At 46.0% G+C, this 17,521-nt stretch overlaps 2 protein-coding genes across 10 annotated transcripts in view; one reads left to right on the top strand and one right to left on the bottom strand.

The window, feature by feature from the left end:
- The first annotated feature begins 1,594 nt into the window (after positions 1–1,594).
- Positions 1,595–9,390, top strand: LOC133347814 (uncharacterized). Of its 6 annotated transcripts, none has more exons than XM_061560447.1 (3): positions 1,595–1,797; positions 2,738–2,848; positions 5,093–9,390. In XM_061560447.1, the coding sequence occupies exon 3, from the start codon at positions 5,219–5,221 to the stop codon at positions 7,397–7,399; it is 2,181 nt and encodes a 726-aa protein (XP_061416431.1). In that variant the 5' UTR covers positions 1,595–1,797; positions 2,738–2,848; positions 5,093–5,218; the 3' UTR covers positions 7,400–9,390. The 6 variants fall into 6 exon arrangements, with proteins under 6 accessions (XP_061416431.1, XP_061416425.1, XP_061416429.1 ...); XM_061560441.1 differs by having other exon boundaries at positions 2,716–2,848; XM_061560445.1 differs by having other exon boundaries at positions 1,595–1,813; positions 2,716–2,848.
- A 2,821-nt stretch (positions 9,391–12,211) lies between these two features.
- The window catches only part of LOC133347812 (ATP-sensitive inward rectifier potassium channel 10-like), a 39,648-nt gene continuing 34,338 nt past the window's right edge, over positions 12,212–17,521 (bottom strand). For 2 of the 4 annotated variants that reach the window (XM_061560440.1, XM_061560439.1), the window contains exons 4-5: positions 17,239–17,349; positions 12,212–15,424 (exon numbers count right to left, since the gene is read on the bottom strand). In XM_061560440.1, coding sequence (XP_061416424.1) covers positions 15,221–15,424; positions 17,239–17,349 — 315 coding nt within the window. In that variant the 3' untranslated portion in view covers positions 12,212–15,220. The remainder of the gene's footprint in view (positions 15,425–17,238; positions 17,350–17,521) is intronic. The other 2 variants (XR_009755745.1, XR_009755746.1) reach the window with 2 other exon arrangements.

Raw genomic sequence — 17,521 nt, 5'->3', positions numbered from 1 at the left:
CGTCATTCTTACAGCAGTGGTAATGAAGCTGATGTCCTCTAAAAAACACCGTCACAGGCCCTCAATGCTGAGTTCTCATAACCCAGCACGTGCTTGTTTAACCAAAGCCCAATCAAGCAATAAAGCCATCTGTACTCTGAACTACCACAAGCATTAAACACATGCCCTCGGCCTTGCACACAGCAATTATGCAATTGCACTAACAGCATTTTAAATGGACTGATTCTGGCAACAGCCCAACAGAGAAACACAATTATCCCCTCCCTGAGGCTGTATTGTATAGGGGCCGTCTATAAATTACGTCACTCACTAGGGGGGAGGGGAGTCAGACATTTGTGACGATGTGTGACGGGGGTGGGGGTTTAAGAAATGTGACGTCACATCAAAATGCGCAACTTTAAATAAATATAACCAATAGAATAGAATTGTTTTCACAACACTAATTTAGATTAATATTCATTAATTATTTGATTATTTAAATGTATTAAGGTCAACTTTTATATATTCCATGAAGGAGCATTTTGCTTCTCCATGGGAGAATGGAGAAGCATAAATTTCGTAAAAAAAATTAATGATTGTTATTAAACATCTTGGTTCTTTCGGTAAAGTCACGTAGAAGGGAAGTAATAAAATAATAAAAATAAAACATAATTAAATAATTCTCACGACGTTTCGGCCACAACGCAAGCAGCCGTCCTCAGGTGAAGAGCATGTCTGTCGATGAGACAGACTCGCTTAGCGCTCAAGTTGCGTTCCTGGAGAAGTGAGCGCTGATCGAATCCATGTTAAAAGGGGTCATACCATTGTGTACATGAGAATGCGTTCCCGACAGCGTTATATCTTATGTCTGAGCAATATACGAGGGAATCATTGGGGTATCGGTAATAATGCTATTAGCATTAGACGGTAACCCTTATTTTTACACTACACTACCACACTTTACACCAAGGCCATAATTATAATATTCAAATATGCTCAAAATGTCCCCCCCCCCCGCCCAATATATTGCTATAAAATAGATTTCTGTTTATATTATGGTGGTTATGGTTGTACTTTATGAATCCCTAATCTCTGCCATTACATACAATGAAACACGAAAAGGTAAAAAAGAAAAAACAGCAATGTAATACGATACACTGATATATTGTAGTAAGATATATAAAAAGTCCATCCTATGTTAGTGAATTCTTTTTTTATATTTTAGGCGGGAAATTCGTTTTCTAATTTAGATTTTTTTCTGGGAGGGGGGGACCCCAGACCCCCTGGAAGATTTGGTCCCCCCCAATGTTGACTCCATGGCTACTGCCTTGCTTTACACTACGACACTATACACAGACTCAAGCTCTCCCTGGGGAATTCCCAGGCCAGCCGAGCGACGGAGTCCCACCAGAGCGTCCTGTGGGCCGGCCCCGGGGTCTTTCGCCCAGCGGGACGTGTCCGGTAGATTAACATATATTTGTAAATGTCAATAGTGGCCGCGAATCGTTATAATCGAATGGCCGTGGGTGGGGTGCTAGTTGTCTCCGAGTCTAAGGCCGCCTCTCATTGGCTGAGCGAATGTAAAACAAAGACGACGACGATTGCGTTCCTTCACTAAGTAGGGGGTTTTTTTTAGGTAAAAAAAAATTCTCCCAAGACAAAGAAGTACATAGGCCTGTATGTGTATATAAGTATCTACTGTACAGTATAGCTTATAGTCGAGGACTTAAAAACTATTGCACTTTTAATTCGGCAACGTCGTTCACATTTCACGATTGAAGGCGTACACGGATTGTCCGGTCGTGTCACCTGTCGCAGGTGAGGTTCAGCGCAGGTGAGATTCAGCGCAGGTGAGGTTCAGCGCAGGTGAGATTCAGCGCAGGTGAGATTCAGCGCAGGTGAGATTCAGCGCGCGTTCAACGCTGCCTATAACGCAGTGCCGCGTTCGCTTCGTCACACTCGGCGCAGTTGGAGTTCGCCGAACGCGCCTGCCTTGTTGTCTTGCTCTCGATCAAGAGCCGTTGTCCGAAACGTTATTCTGCTAAATATTGCGAAAGTTACGACGGTGGCGATGACAATGGCGGCGAGGCTTCAGTCTTTCGGTTCCTTATTTACCACTGCCCTTCATGGTCCGCACATTTCAAAAAGAGAGACATGGTTATGTTTTATTAACATGTTTTATTAACGTAACATGCGGTAAACCGAAAACGTTGATTTTTTTTCTTCCAATTGGTTACCGTTAATGCAAAAAAAGAAAACCTATTTTAACAAACTGACCACATAGTTCTGCATTACGTATGTTGTTGAACTTATTTCGCACCAGACCTAAGCCAAGCTGGCTCCTCGCAGGTGCGGGGGGATCGCAGCAAACTAAAGAAATTAGTTTTCAATCTCGATTAATTACAAGTGCACAGCTCCAGTGGCGTCCTAATATCGGAAGGAAGAGCGTTCCAGACGGCCGCAGAAGCGCATCTGAAATCGCGCGATGCAGTGACCGTCTTTGTTCGATTCTTAGCCATAAGTTGCTGCGACGATGACCCGAGCCTTCTTGTTTTGGACCGCATTCTCTGCATCGCTTGCTGTATTTCCCTCTACGCATGCCAAGTTAACACCGTGCTGCGTGTAACTCGACGTACGGTTGTTGAACACGTTACATTTTAATCGCCAAGCCTCGTTCCGTTGAGCTCACATCAAGCCAAAGCTGTTGTCCATCTGCGTCACCTCGACTGTTACCAGCTGCTCTAAGGCATCATTACAGCCCCCAGGGAGGGAGGGAAGAGGCTGCTGCCAGTGACCGTAGGACGATCTTCTCGTCTCTTCGCTCGAACCCCGACAGCGATAGGAGGCGAACACAATCGGCACAGCCCAGGTGAGCCCCCCCCCCCACCTACCCCCCCATTTCACAACACGAGCGCAAGTTTCAGTGTCGCCGGAGCATTCCTCTTTGCCATGCAAACTGGCTTAGATTCATTTTCTAGTCATTTACAGATGTGAGAACTGCTTGATACACGGGGGGCTACAAAAGCCCCAAGGGAAAGGCGGGGTGGCGACACAGTGTAAGAATAGACTTCAACGTTTGTTAGTACGGTGAACAAATATTAAAATCGAGACAATAGGTAACAACATTTTCTTATTTCGTCTGCCATGCATTCTGCTCGACTCCGTCACCCCCCCTGATGTACATCACGGGGTGGGTCCAGATGTATTGTGACCCCATTAAATTCTCTAAAACTTAACATTTTTAAAATTAAGGTTTATTTAAAACAAATTCATATGTCACGGGAAAAAATTTTTAGGGGTCAATGAATTGGGGCGTCACAAGGCATCTGGATCACTCTGTACATGAGGAATAGCAGCGACGCCGTGACGATGAGGACTTGAAAGAGGGGCAGGGCCTTTAACTGGGGGGGGAGGGGGGGCTCAGACCCTCCAGCCCCCCATTCCCGACTGGGCCGATTAAGGGATTTGCATGTGTAGTGACATAGAACGGTCACTACTGTGTCGGCCCGTACGAGGGCTGGGGGCCCCAAGGGGGTGCCTGGGGGTCACGTGGTGGAGGGACCCAGACCTCCCGTGAGGTGGGGGAAGGGAGGCGTGGCCTGTGAAGGGAGGCGTGGCCTGTGAAGGGAGGTGTGGCCTGGGAAGGGAGGCGTGGCCTGGGAAGGGAGGCGTGGCCTGTGAAGGGAGGTGTGGCCTGGGAAGGGAGGCGTGGCCTGGGAAGGGAGGCGTGGCCTGGGAAAGGAGGCGTGGCCTGGGAAGGGAGGCGTGGCCTGGGAAGGGAGGCGTGGCCTGGGATGGGAGGCGTGGCCTGGGAAGGGAGGCGTGGCCTGGGAAGGGAGGCGTGGCCTGTGAAGGGAGGTGTGGCCTGGGAAGGGAGGCGTGGCCTGGGAAGGGAGGCGTGGCCTGGCAAGGGAGGCGTGGCCTGGGATGGGAGGCGTGGCCTGGGAAGGGAGGCGTGGCCTGGCAAGGGAGGCGTGGCCTGTGAAGGGAGGCGTGGCCTGGGCAGAGCCGGCCACGCCAGAGCGGATATAAGCGGGGTGTGAACGCAGATCGAGGCTGTTGAACTCCGAAGTGAAGACGACATCATCGGTCCTCAAGTCCCGGGTTGTCGTCCTGGACCAGGCAGCCCGTTGCCTGCCTGGTCCGCTCTGTGTCGTGTCCCAGAGTGTTAGTGAGTTGAGGAAGGTGGTCACCACCTCATGTACAGTGTTATATTGCTTACCGTTTAATAAATAGTGTTGCCTCCAAGCTGTGTGTGTGTGCACCTAATTCGAACTCACTACATTTGGATGGGCGGCCACCACGCAAGGGGTTACCACATCGCTGCGTGGCTACGTGTTGGGCAGCAGAGGGCAGTGCAGCTCCATGTGTGTGAATTGAACTTGGACTTCTTTTGCACCATACGAAGCCAACCGCTCGAATTGGAGGTGCGGGGGAAGGACAACAAATTAAACACCAAAATCAGTGGCACAGAAATTATTTTTCAGTCTGGATTAAAAAGTGTATAGCTCCAGTGGCTTCCTAATATCGGAAGGAAGAGCGTTCCAGACGGCCGCAGAAGCGCATTTGAAAGCGCGCGTTGCAGTGACCGTCTTTGTTCGATGACCAGCCAAAAGCCGTTGCTGCGAAGATGACCGGAGTTTGCATGATGGTTTATGCTCCTTGAAGAGACCAGCAAGGTATTGTGGTTAATTTGTGGCAAGCACTTTGTAGCACTGTACAGTACGTCCATGCTCCAAGATACTGCATATACCCCACCTTTAACCCTTGGTGACCAGCTGACCAGCTGACCAGCCTCAGAAATATGGTCCAATAATCGCCACATCCCTCATGAAGCAGTGGCTTGACAAAGGGGCTATACATGTACATGATGGCATCGTGGCCCAGACGTGGGAACCCATCACATGCGCGTACGTGCTCGTCCGCATCATTTTCCTCTCATCCCATGGACAATGGTTGCTCTACTTTTCTTTTTCATAGTATTTTAATCAACGATTCTCTATCCGCGAAAGCCAAGCTCTAGTCTATTACCAAATTGCTTTGCACGTACGGGCTACGCATTCTATCGTTAAATATGTGATGCGGTCTCATGTCTGTGTGTGTGTGCGTGCAGGATTCCTTGATGGACAAAAGGCACTAACGGTTTATTGGAACTATTCGGCAGCAGCACAAGGCGACCTCATCTTAAACCCTTCCACTTCAAACGCACACTCGCTGGCATTACGCAGGTGGAGGAATCATGTTCTCCTGGGTCTCTTCGTTCCTGCGCCCCCTTGTTGTCTACTCAATGAGGTTCTCCCCAATGGTGCTGGGGAACACCATCCCTATTTATGTCACTCGGGTTTCTGCCGGGTTACTCGGGTTGGTCGGTGTTGGATTAATAGTAGATGATGATAATTATTACGAAGGAAGACCTGAAGGGGGTAGAGAATGGGAAGGAGGAAGAGTGGGAGGTGATGGAGGGCGTAGAGAATGGGGAGGAGGGAGAGTGGGAGGTGAAGGAGGGGGTAGAGACTGGGGAGGAGGGAGAGTGGGAGGTGGAGGAGGGGGTAGAGACTGGGGAGGAGGAAGAGTAGGAGGTGGAGGAGGGGGTAGAGACTGGGGAGGAGGGAGAGTGGGAGGTGGAGGAGGGGGTAGAGACTGGGGAGAAGGGAGATTTAGAGGTGAAAGAGGAGGTAGAGACTGGGGAGTTGGAAGAGCTGAAAGTGAAAGAGGAGGTAGAGACTCTGGAGAAGGAAGACTTAGAGGTGAAAGAGGAGGTAGAGATTGGGGAGGAGGAAGAGGTGAAGGTGAAAGACAAGGTAGAGAATCGGGGGGAGAAAGAGGTGGAGGTACAAGAGGAGATAAAGACTCGGTAGGAGGAAGTGGTGGGGGTGAAAGAAATAGAGGTCAAGGTAGCAGCATATGTAGAAGATTGGGAGCTTTGTTTAGACGTTTGACTGGAAACAGTGCTCATACTGTTAGGCCTTTCAGTGGAGACTCTGGAGGAGGAAGCAGTGGCGGTGAAAGAGCAGATAAAAGAAGAGGCAGAGGGAACAGAGATAGAGGAGGTGAAGGTGGCAGCAGATGGAGAAGATCAGTATCTTTATTCAGACATGTCACTGGACGCAGTGCTCAAACTGTTAGGTCTGCAGCTACTCGTCTGGCTTCGGGTGTACGATTAATTTCTCGCCACTTTGAATATTCTTTAACAGCATTACTTGAAAGTGCAGCTTTCCATTCATATGCAGGTTCAGATTACTACTTTACATTAATTGCACGTACAGCAGTAGTCGGGGGAGTTCTGGGTATAATTCTCGATATAGGATTCGGCGAACTGATGCGACAATGTTGTGGTACACATGGCCCAGACTCTCCGGGTGGAAATTCTGAAATGATACGTTTAAACATGTGTGAACATTACTTAATGAGTTATTATGAAACACGAACAAGAGAACAAATTATTCCAGTCATAAAGAGGGTGGCACCAAAGCAATTGAGCTCTTTCTCACCGAATGAAAATGTACCACCAGTTAATAGAAATGTACCCTCTCCCGTTGGAAATGACCAACTATTAAGTGAAAGATCGGAAGAGGTAGGCCTCACCACTGGACTCTCAATGAGTAATTATGAAACACCAACAAGAGCACCATTTGTTCCAGTCACAAATAGTGTAGCGCCAAGGCAATCTCGCTCTTTCTCACCAAATGAAAATGTACCACCAGTTAATAGAAATGTACCCTCTCCTGTTGGAAATGACCAACTATTAAGTGAAAGATCGGAAGAGGTAGGCCTCACCACTGGACTCTCAATGAGTAATTATGAAACACCAACAAGAGCACCATTTGTTCCAGTCACAAATAGTGTAGCGCCAAGGCAATCTCGCTCTTTCTCACCAAATGAAAATGTACCACCAGTTAATAGAAATGTACCCTCTCCTGTTGGAAATGACCAACTATTAAGTGAAAGATCGGAAGAGGTAGGCCTCACCACTGGACTCTTAAATGCAATTTGTTCCAATTTTATGGCCATTGGTGATCAAAACAATACTCCACACGTGAGTGCTGTCGTCAGAGGGATTGAACATTTATCTGAGGGGTTTGCGATGTTGAGAAGAGGTGAATTGTGGGCGTATTGCGTCTCAGAAATCACATCGGGACTTTCTTCTGTGTGGGAAAGCCTAGATACCTTATATAACCGAATCAATGCAATGATGAGAAGATATGATGGTAGCCAGGCTAGAGTATTACAACAGTTGCTATTGAGTGCACAGCAGCACATCGATGGGTTGTTAACGTTTCTTACAATGGACACAAATGAAATGTGTTCTATGTCTGGTCGAGTCAATGTTTTACGTTCTATTTGTAGTCATGCTTCTTTAGCCATATCTTTGCTGAATAATATTAGAAAAATACTAAGAGCAAACGGGATTTTTGTATGAGTCGCTATGTCTAATGGACCATAAACGGTTCGTTGTACGGTGTAATGTGTGTTGCTAAAGGGTTGTCGATCTCTCAGATAATATTCTTAGGGTTTTTCGGTAAAGTCACGTAGGTAAAAAAAAAATTAAAATTAATAAAAGTAATATAAAAATAAATAAAAATCACGATGTTTCGGAGGCAACACAAGCTTCCGTCTTCAGGTGGAACCGTCACAGCCACGACAGCTGTATCACGTAAATGAGAGATTACAAGAGCTACCACTCCGTATATATAATGGTTGAAGAGGGGAAGGGCCAAGTACGGCACACCACTTTTTATTAATATGGTAAGGTGCGGCTTGAGACTATGAATAGACTGCATAACAAAAGACTGAGCCTTTGTTATGGAGAGGTTCGGTTTGTGACTACGCCTAGCCTACATAACAAAAGTGTGAGAAAAAAAAAGTTAGTCAGTGGTGGCGAGCCTGCCTAGGAACAGCCTGCATCTTATATTGCGTCGATGGACTGCAATGCATAGACACCACTATTCTTACCTCTGTGGCCTAGTAACCAAACCTGAAAGGGTCCAACTTTACCGGGAAACAATATAGGCAAGATAGAGTCAGGGTAGGAACATTGTTTGGAAACTTCATTTTTACAATGTTATAAAATTAAAATGGAGTTACATAAACATTGTTTCCACCAACCTGGGGCTAGAATACCAGATTAAACATAACAGATTAAACATAACAGCCTCAATGTTATGGCTTTTATGAATACAATTGGAGTGACTTGTAAATGATAGAGTGATGAGAAACGTTTGACAGCGAATGTAACATAACGGTATGATTCTTACAAATGATCGTGATTTATCTTTTGAAGTTTAGTTTTTTTAGAGGTGGCATGAACATGCATCTTGGGGGCCTATTCTTAGTTGTACAACATAGCAGGGTACAGTATACCTATAGGTTTTGATAAGAGATCTTTGTGCTGAGTTATAACGTTATTAGGTGGATTTTAAAAACATCACTGGATTTACACTATGAGATCTCTTTTACCAGTGGCAAAATATAGTAGTAGGTTTTTACCCTTTTAAACTGGTACAAAACTGACACCTTTATACAAGGCATCATGTTTGCAATAACCACAACACAAGTAGTCAAAAATGCAAACAAAAAGAAGCAACTCTGATAATGATAATAATATGCACTGTCCTTGAAGTTGATTGGTCCACACCCGAGACGGCTTTCTTTAGAGCCTAGTCCCCATTGGTGTTGGACCAGATGACACCAGAAGGCGTACAACTCAAACACAGTGCAATATCAGAGTATTGAGAGCTCGGGGTAAGCATTTACACTATCTCTTTTACCAGTGGCAAAATATAGTAGTAGGTTTTTACCCTTTTAAACTAGTACAAAACTGACACCTTTATACAAGGCATCATGTTTGCAATAACCACAACACAAGTAGTCAAAAATGCAAACAAAAGGTGCATTTTTGACTACTTGTGTTGTGGTTAAAGGGGTAAAACCCCACTACAACATCACTGGAGTCGAAGAAGTGAAGCCATGCAGAGATAATACAAACCTATGCCTTGATTGAGGCACAGCCGCTGGGACGTGTTTTTGAGACTTGTAAGGCATCTCAATGCTTCATTTGTAGGAGCGAATTAACTTTGAGGGCTTTCATGAAGTTTGGAAAAAACTTCAACATGCATTGCGAGGCTCAACATTGGTGCCAAAGTGCATAACGAATTGCGTGAGTTATTATTCTGACATTTTATTATTTTTGAACGTTAGCTAAAGTGTTGCAGTTTTTATTTATACGCTTTTATTTAACTCACTATGTCTGTTGTCGTATCCTCAAAAAATATTGTAACTCAATTTTAACCCACTTCCCAATGTGCTATCGACTGTGAGGGCGGGCACAAGCCGGCGTGAGTAGGTTAAACGTTGAGTTTTATAAGGGCACCACGGGGTGACCAGCCCCTCCCCACCCAGCCCCACATCTCCCACCCCCCACCCAGCCCCACTCTCCCCACCCAGCCCCTCCCCACCCTCCCCTCCCCACCCAGCCCCACCCTCCTCTTCCCACCCAGCCCCTCCCTCCCCACCCAGCCCCTTCCTGCACGACGGACGGACACAATAATCCCCTGTGGGCTGGTGTAACTAGGAGGTTCCTACCAGTATAAATGCAGCCCAGTGGATGTTATATACACATTTTAATGTTGTCGATTATTAAACATATATCATGCAAATATAATGCCACGTATTTTTTATATTTACACTTGGAATGTGTCAAAAGTAGAGCATTCATTTAACGCGTATGGATTCACGACCAATGTTATGATTAATAATTTGTAATACAGAATGCGTGACTACAATGCCAATCAGTGTGTGTCGTACACTCTCCACTCGACGCAGCCAACTTCATAAAGTTGTCACGTAAATAAACAATCACATGTAACATTGCTCCAGTATGTTGATGAGCATTTGCCAACAAGTAACAATTGGGTTCGACGTTCCACTGATATAGTTACAACCAACATCAGCGGGAAATTTCCAGAATTGAACTCCTTGCAGTGAAAACGTCCTCCGACCCTCGGCCTTAAATCGTTGACGTTACATGTTGATGGTGTGTTTGACGTGTGAGATATTTGACATTGGGTGGCGCGACTCCATCTCCATACTTAGCGGACTGGAGATATCGCTGGTGTTCTTTGTTGACCACTGCTACAAACATCTCCGACAGATTCGAGGAATGGTGACAGAGGCGGTCGGGCAAGTTGGCTCTGGTGCTCGCAGCCGGGGGCAGTTGGTCACGCACGGGTGGACAAAGCCTGTGGTCGTAACGCTGGGTGTTCGTCAGAAGGCGTGCGGAGGAGTTCAGTAACCCAATCGTCACTGCGACTGGTGATGCACGTGTAATGAGAGTGCGCCACCTACAGGACGACCGGGTGGTTATTGCAGATACGTGTTACGTTATATTCTTAGGTTTTTTTCGGTAAAGTAACGTAGGTAAAAAATAAAAATTAATAAAAGTAAAATAAAAAATAAAATAAAAATCACGACGTTTTGGAGGCAACACAAGCTTCCGTCTTCAGGTGGAACCATCACAGCACGATAGCTGTATCAAGTGAGAGAAATTCCAAGAATCAGTATTTGTATATATACTGGTTGAGGGTGGGAGGAGCCACGTGTTACGTTGTCTCGCATCCAATCAGTGAGAGGCATCTGGGTGAAAGGTAAATGGGCGGAGCTAGCGGGAAGCCTGGAGAGCCCTCTGGAAGGTTCCGAGAGGGGCGTGGCTCGAGGCGGGGCTTAGCCCGCCTAGAGGGATATAAGCCGGAGCAACAGAGTGGCTCGAGGTCGTCGGTGTGAAGAGCCTGGGTCTGAACGTTGTCACCGCCTTCGCTCCCACCAGCAGAGCCTCTCCTCTCTCTCCGACACGCGGGGAGTGAGGCAAGCGTGAGCCGCGTCCCGAGGGAGGAAAGCAAAGCAGGCCGCGATAAGGGAGAGAGGGAGAGACGCATGCTGTACTGCAACTTAAGAATAAATACAACTGAAGTTAACCCGTGTCGGAGACGCTTATTACACGCGCGTTGACTGGCGTGGCGGCAGCGTCCGAGGTTGATTTGAACGTCGGATGCCGTTGCAGTAGATGCAGTTGTGGTAAAAAGCATGCGCGTCTGACTGCGGAGACCCATCGGGTGAGGCCGGAATCTGGGAAAAAGTGATGTGAACACTGACGGTTCAATGCTGACCGAGCTCAACTTTGGGACGACTGTTGAGCGGCAGATTGATTTCAGAGTCTCGTATCGAGCCGGATTACTTTTGTGTTTTCCCGGATTGATTTTGAGCCGGTTTGCAGACATCCGCCGGGCTGATGTTGTGGACACGTGGCTCCAGACCGGTGCAGATGCTTCGTTGATATCTGCCGGCACGGAGTCCGTCCTGCAATGCACGTGCAGCCGTGCATCGTCTGAGAAGCTTTCTTTTGATATAAACCTGATGTGTGGATGAAGACCCTAGGGATACCACTGTGTATGTTGATGAGCCCCGACAGGATATATAAGGGTCTCGCTGCACGAGAAACTAAAAATGATCGCCCCATACAGGATGGGCTTGTACCGGCTTGTCAAAAAAAAACCATGTAATTACATACACAGTTTATTCATGCGCGATGACGAAAGTTATGAATTACTTTGCTTATAGTTTGGCTACGAAGACAGAAATTGCCAGAATAAGAACCAATGCCACCCACCCCATCCACTCGCCTGCTCTTTGGGGCCGTTCATAAATGACGTCACGCGATTTTGGACGATTTTTGCCCCCCCCCCCCCCACATCGTCACACGGCGTCACAAAAAGTCAGACCCCCCTTTCAAATATGACATCACAAAGCTCTGCTCCCCCCCAAAAAAAATAAAACATGCTTCAAATCGCTTTAAACTATTGTCATTGTAGTGAGTATGTAATGTGGCGCTGCACTCTGATGTTGTAGGAGAAAACATGTATTTAAAAAAGTCAATTTAATTAAGTAGAACGTGTTGTCTATATTTAAAGTTGCGCATTTTGATGTGACGTCACATTTCTCACCCCCCCACCCCCATCGTCACACATCGTCACAAATGTCTGCCCTCCCTCGGTGCGTGACGTCATTTATGGACGGCTCCTTTGTTGATGAATGTGTGACCACAATCGAGGTGGTGGCATAGGGGCGAGGGAAAAGGGGAGCGAATGGGACCGGAAAGAATGGACGGGCAAGGGCGAGGGCGAATGGGCACTTGAGTAGAGGTGCGCTGTCACAGAGGAACGGAAGGAGTGGAGACTGCTTAATGTACAGGGGGAGTTTATTCCAGTGGGGGAAGGGGGACAAGGAGGGAGGACGGGAAACAGCCGAATGCTTCTCCATTCCACACCGCACCTATTTGCTTCTATGAGATGATCGTGCCGAACGTGTGCGTACGTTTGCTGGACATGCATCACACAGGGCCCTCTGTGTTTGCAAATACATTTTCTGCTTGAATGAGTTCTGCCTATTCCAGTGGAAAATGGCTTTGCAAACTAGTAATAGAAACACACATATATACATTCGGCCTAGTTCCTTTGACAAATGTATCCCACGACCTTGCCATATTATCAAGTCTTTCATTATTGTTGTACTCATTGAGGACGCAGTTTATGAGGAAGGTTTTATTTATACATGTACAATTGAACCATTTCCCCTTCTTGGAACCGAAAGTGCAGTGACTGTCAATAGCAGGAAACTCCACATGAACCCAGAGAGGTCGTAAAGGCTGAACACGACAGACAATCCCACAACTTTACAAAGTCTTGAGACGGCATTATGGTGGACAACCTCTACAGCTTCAAACACAGTGGGGATGGAGGAGGGAGGGGTTAAAATGATCGCAATGACGAAACTAAAACTGCATCCTACAGTTGTCCACTTCCAAGACAATGCGCTTGTGTCGTCCAAAGCGGAAATTAAATAAGCAAGTTAATATTCGGCAGAAACGCGAATATTTGGTATCCCGTTAAGCCAAATTAAATTTTGTCAGGCGCGTGTTTTTTTATTGCAGTTGAATCGCATTCTATTTGTGTATTTTACAACTTTCCTCCAAAATGGACCGTTGCCCAAACGTGAATTCACTAAATTTCGATTTAAAGCTTTCGTGACTGCAGGGATTCATCTTCTTGGTTCTTTCGGTAAAGTCACGTGACTTTACCGAAAGAACCAAGAAGGTGAATCCACTATACGTAGATTTTTTTTTCCCAGTCATAATCAGGGCTACGATATTAGGGCGGTTTTATAGCAGTAAAAAGTTGGGATTTATTTAACGATAACATGAAAAACACATCCTTTCAGTGCTTTTTATACGCGCGTAACTGGGTGCCTTTTGCCCAGTTTTGTCTTGTGCAATGTTGTGCGTTTTCCCATGAAAGATAAACACGGCCGCAATTGGCATCCTGCAATTTACTTTGCCTCAGGCTTTCTGCCTCAGCGAGGTACTTGGACAGTAGTGAATACCGAGCCACCCTTCATATCGTTTCAGTCATTCAAACAATCCCCTTGTTTGCTCGTTAACAATATTTTATTTTCAGATTTTCCTATGAAGCAGCAAAAATTTGTGACGAGCTCTTGCAAGCGTATATGCTTTGTATGTACGCATGTCGAGTATGTTTTTGCATGCTTAAATTAAGTACATCTCATTGATATTCCCACCCGTATGTCATCTACAGTACGGCCAAGGAAAGCATCAAGTCCATGCGTGACTTGACATTCTGTGTCGAGATATTTAGAAAATATAAAAATCGTTTACCCGGGCAAACCGCAGATTCTTCAAGGCTCTAATGGTCAGAAGTTAGTCTGGGATGCTTGGACAATGTGTTGTATTTTCGAGCATGTACATGCGTATTAGGCGAACTATAAAGTGCTAGTATACCGTTAATCTGCTGCTACTGCAACCTACAGTTACAACCTCGTTGGCTCTGAAACCTACTTTCTGTACTGCGGCCCCCCCCACCAGCTCATCCAGTCACTGCGACGCTGGGATCAAAACTTGGCGGCTGCTGCTGCACCAGGGAGGCAAACGAATCGCAGATTGCTGCCAGCAGCAGTTTTGGCGCGATCACAAACCGGCAGCGGTGGCAGACGGTGGTTGCGCAATTACAAACAAACTGGCGGCAGTGGCAGGCAGCCCTGTAGCTTCCACGAGAAGTCGGCAGGGGTCAGGGGACAGGCGGCAGCAACAACCAAAAGATGTTGTCCAATTAAGAGAGCTGACATCGGAAAATGTACGCGACAGCAATTAGTGTCACCAGAGGTGGTGCTGGTGGCAAGTTGCATCACCAGAGCTGGCGCTGGTGGCAAATCCGTACTGCGGACACCAAAACTGGAAAGTGAACAAAAACTCTAAATAGGGCCTGGCAAATAACTGGAGGCGGGGCTCGGTTTGAGTCAGCGGCATGGGTGTTACTGGTCGGTTATTAGACGTAAGATTGGCGTTTTGGCTTGTATGCACCATCCTCAAAACTGTTCGGCACTGGTTCCCATCTATATTAGCACGTGACCTTTTCAGTTTTCGGCTCATTTTTGTTCTGGTGTTTACAGCATCACCTTTAAATAATCGGCACGTGTTATTGTTCAAGATGACGCCACACCATGTCAGTTTGTCATAAACACTTGAGCAACCATTAACCGCAACTGTTGAAAGTTGTATCGATCAGTGCCCTTTAACCAAAATACCCCGTATTTCCCTCTGACAGTGGCTGCTCTTACACCATTGGAACCTCATTTGCCAGTAAAAAATATAATTGTTTTTTTACCCTGCTATCTGGCAACAAAACTGTCAGTTTTGTTGCCAGATAGAAGGGTAAAAAAACAATTATCATATAAACTGACTGTCAGTTTTGTTGCCAGATAGAAGGGTAAAAACAAAATATCATATTTTTTACTGGCAAATGAGGTTCCAATGGTGTAAATGCTTACCCCGAGCTCTCATACTCTGCTGGTGCATTGTCTTTGAGTTGTGCGCCTTTTGGCCTCATCTGGTCCAACCCATGTGAGACTAGGCTCTAAGGAAAGCTGTCTCGGGCGTGGACCAATCAACTTCAAGGACAGTGCATACATTATCAGAGTTATATTTTTTGTTTGCATTTTGACTGCAGGTATTGTGGTCTATGCAAACATGACTCCTTGTAAAAAAAGGTGTCAGTTTTGTTGCCAGATAGAAGGGTAAAAAACCTATTATCAGTGGCTGCTCTGTTACGAAATCTGGTGGCAGGAAGCTGGGGTATAATCAACGATGTTGCCACTTGTGGTCAGGGGTGCAGTACTTTCATACGTTGCTGACGCGCACAACTTCACCGTCCATACCGCCCTCCCTGGGGCCCAAGGCCACCCCGTTGGTTCTGAGGCCACCTTCCTGGGGGAACGGTGGAGGGAACGGCGGGAGGGGCCGCGACGGCGGTGACGGCAACAACGAGGGCTGCGGCGCTGTGTGTCGCTCACCTACACAGCACGGCATCGGCACGTGGACCACCTGGGGGCAGACACGGACGCGACAGGGTGACGCCACTCCTGCTAGTGGTCACAATTACAATTGAATCTTGCAGCATCTGGTCTGTCATTCGACGAGTATGTGGTACTTTGCATACTGCCAGTATTACAGATGGCAGCAAACGTACCGGGAGTATTTTAGTACCAAATTCAGTTTCTTATTATAATTGTGGTCAATCTTCTTCAAAATTTTATTCCAACAGATTTTCTTGGCACCATGGAATGAGTTATTTGTTTTCACACGAGATCAACTCCAAATGTGACGTGTAACCACTCATGAAACTTACATCAAATGTTTGCATGACAATTCATGTAAATCTAACTATTCTGATAATGCATTCACTCAACTTTAACCCATGATTGTACATACTACTAAGCTTTTAATATATATGTATATATATAACTTCAATATCAGAGTTGGAATCAGCCAAATTAAGTAACAAACAAAATTGTGTTTTCTTATGCAGTCAATGGTTAGCAAACTGAAACCTTAAACACACTACAGTATATTTAACACCCAAATTTAATCATGGATGGACATCCAGATTCTTACCCACGATCCCAGCATCTGATTCAGTGCTCTTATACCTAAGCCAATCGGCCACCCCCTCCACCACGAAAGGTTTGAAATTAATATTTATAATAATATAAGTACATAAAAAAACACCGTCAAAGTAGCCGGTGATTAGGAACATGCAGTCATGTGCTGTGCTCACCATAACACAGCGCCCGGGGTTGTGTGTGTGCTAAACTTTGAGCACCACAATTAAATCTATAATTTGAAAAGTAATCATTAGCTTCACGTTGGGCATGTTTCATAACTGTTATCCCCCTCCAGTTGCAGAGGCCAAAGACAATATTTAGGTTCTGAAGACTCATGTAACACACTGATTTAAAGAGCCAAACTAAGGCACCCTAGCAAGAATGACAATATTAGAACCAAATAACCCAGAATGTGCCCAACTTCATCAGATCTCTGCGGCTAAGTGGGGTTGAACCTGGATAGTACTTACTTCGGCGAACACCATGCAGAATCCATTACATATGCTGCAGGGTTATGTTGTGGGCAGCAGGAGGCAGTGCAAACAATCCCATTGACATACTGTTCTTCTATGCCAGTGTTTCTCCACAATTTTTTGGCCCGCGCACCGCTCAACCGATGCAAACATGTCCACGGACTACACAGCCCCCCACCCCTCATGACATTTAGATCGGAGTGTTATGGGAGTTTAATCAGGGTAGTTTACCTAACTTTAAATATCATAAGTAAAATGTTAATTTTACTTATTTCCCTATAAACCTGCATTTGCATCAACACACGGACCACGTGGAGGACCGTCGCGGATCACTGGTGACCTGGAGACCACACTTTGAGAACCACTCTTCTATGCGAACATGTCTTTGCATCCTGCCTTCACCAACCCACATGGACCAGCATGATCCAATATATTCTAGATTTGAAGCTTTCGTGACTGCAAGGATTCATATTCTTAGGTTCTTTCGGTAAAGTCACGTAGGTAAAACATTAAAATTAATAAAAGTAAAATAAAATATTTTACTTTTATTAATTTAAAAATAAAATATTTTACTTTTATTAATTTTAATGTTTTACCTACGTGACTTTACCGAAAAAACCTAAGAATATGATCCAATATAGCCAAATAACCCCCACAGCCCACGAAGGATGCAGAGGCCCTCACCCAGTGGTGGATTGGCAGACGAGTTGTCCACGAGTGCATCTACATGGAGGGTTAGAGTCGAAACATCAGAGTGGCTTTAATGTGGTGGAAACTATACCTCATCAAACCGGGAGAGGTCGGCTGTGTACTTCCCGCTGGGGGAGAGGGAGATGATGGGAGCGAAGTCGTAGCCCCAGAGCACCTCCTCGGGCAGGTACGAGGTTCTCACCTGCACGTCATCGCCACCAACATCATCGGCACCATTGTCAGCGTCATGAGCAAACATCATCATCGTTATTATCATCGGCACCACATTTATCATGAAGGTCAGCAGCAGCATGGTGATCATCACCGTCATTGTGACCATCAACATTATCACATCATCAGCTTAGGTGAATGTA

This window comes from Lethenteron reissneri, chromosome 26 (genome assembly GCF_015708825.2).
Source record: "Lethenteron reissneri isolate LAM-NWPU_2019-01 chromosome 26, ASM1570882v1, whole genome shotgun sequence".
Taxonomy (NCBI): domain Eukaryota; kingdom Metazoa; phylum Chordata; class Hyperoartia; order Petromyzontiformes; family Petromyzontidae; genus Lethenteron; species Lethenteron reissneri.
The sequence above is the reverse complement of the archived record's forward strand: the minus strand, read 5'-3'. Positions and strand labels throughout refer to the sequence as shown.

Bases quoted from the DNA above. Each gene is read 5' to 3' on its own strand.
- LOC133347814 (XM_061560447.1), top strand. From the start codon at position 5,219: ATGTTCTCCTGGGTCTCTTCGTTCCTGCGCCCCCTTGTTGTCTACTCA.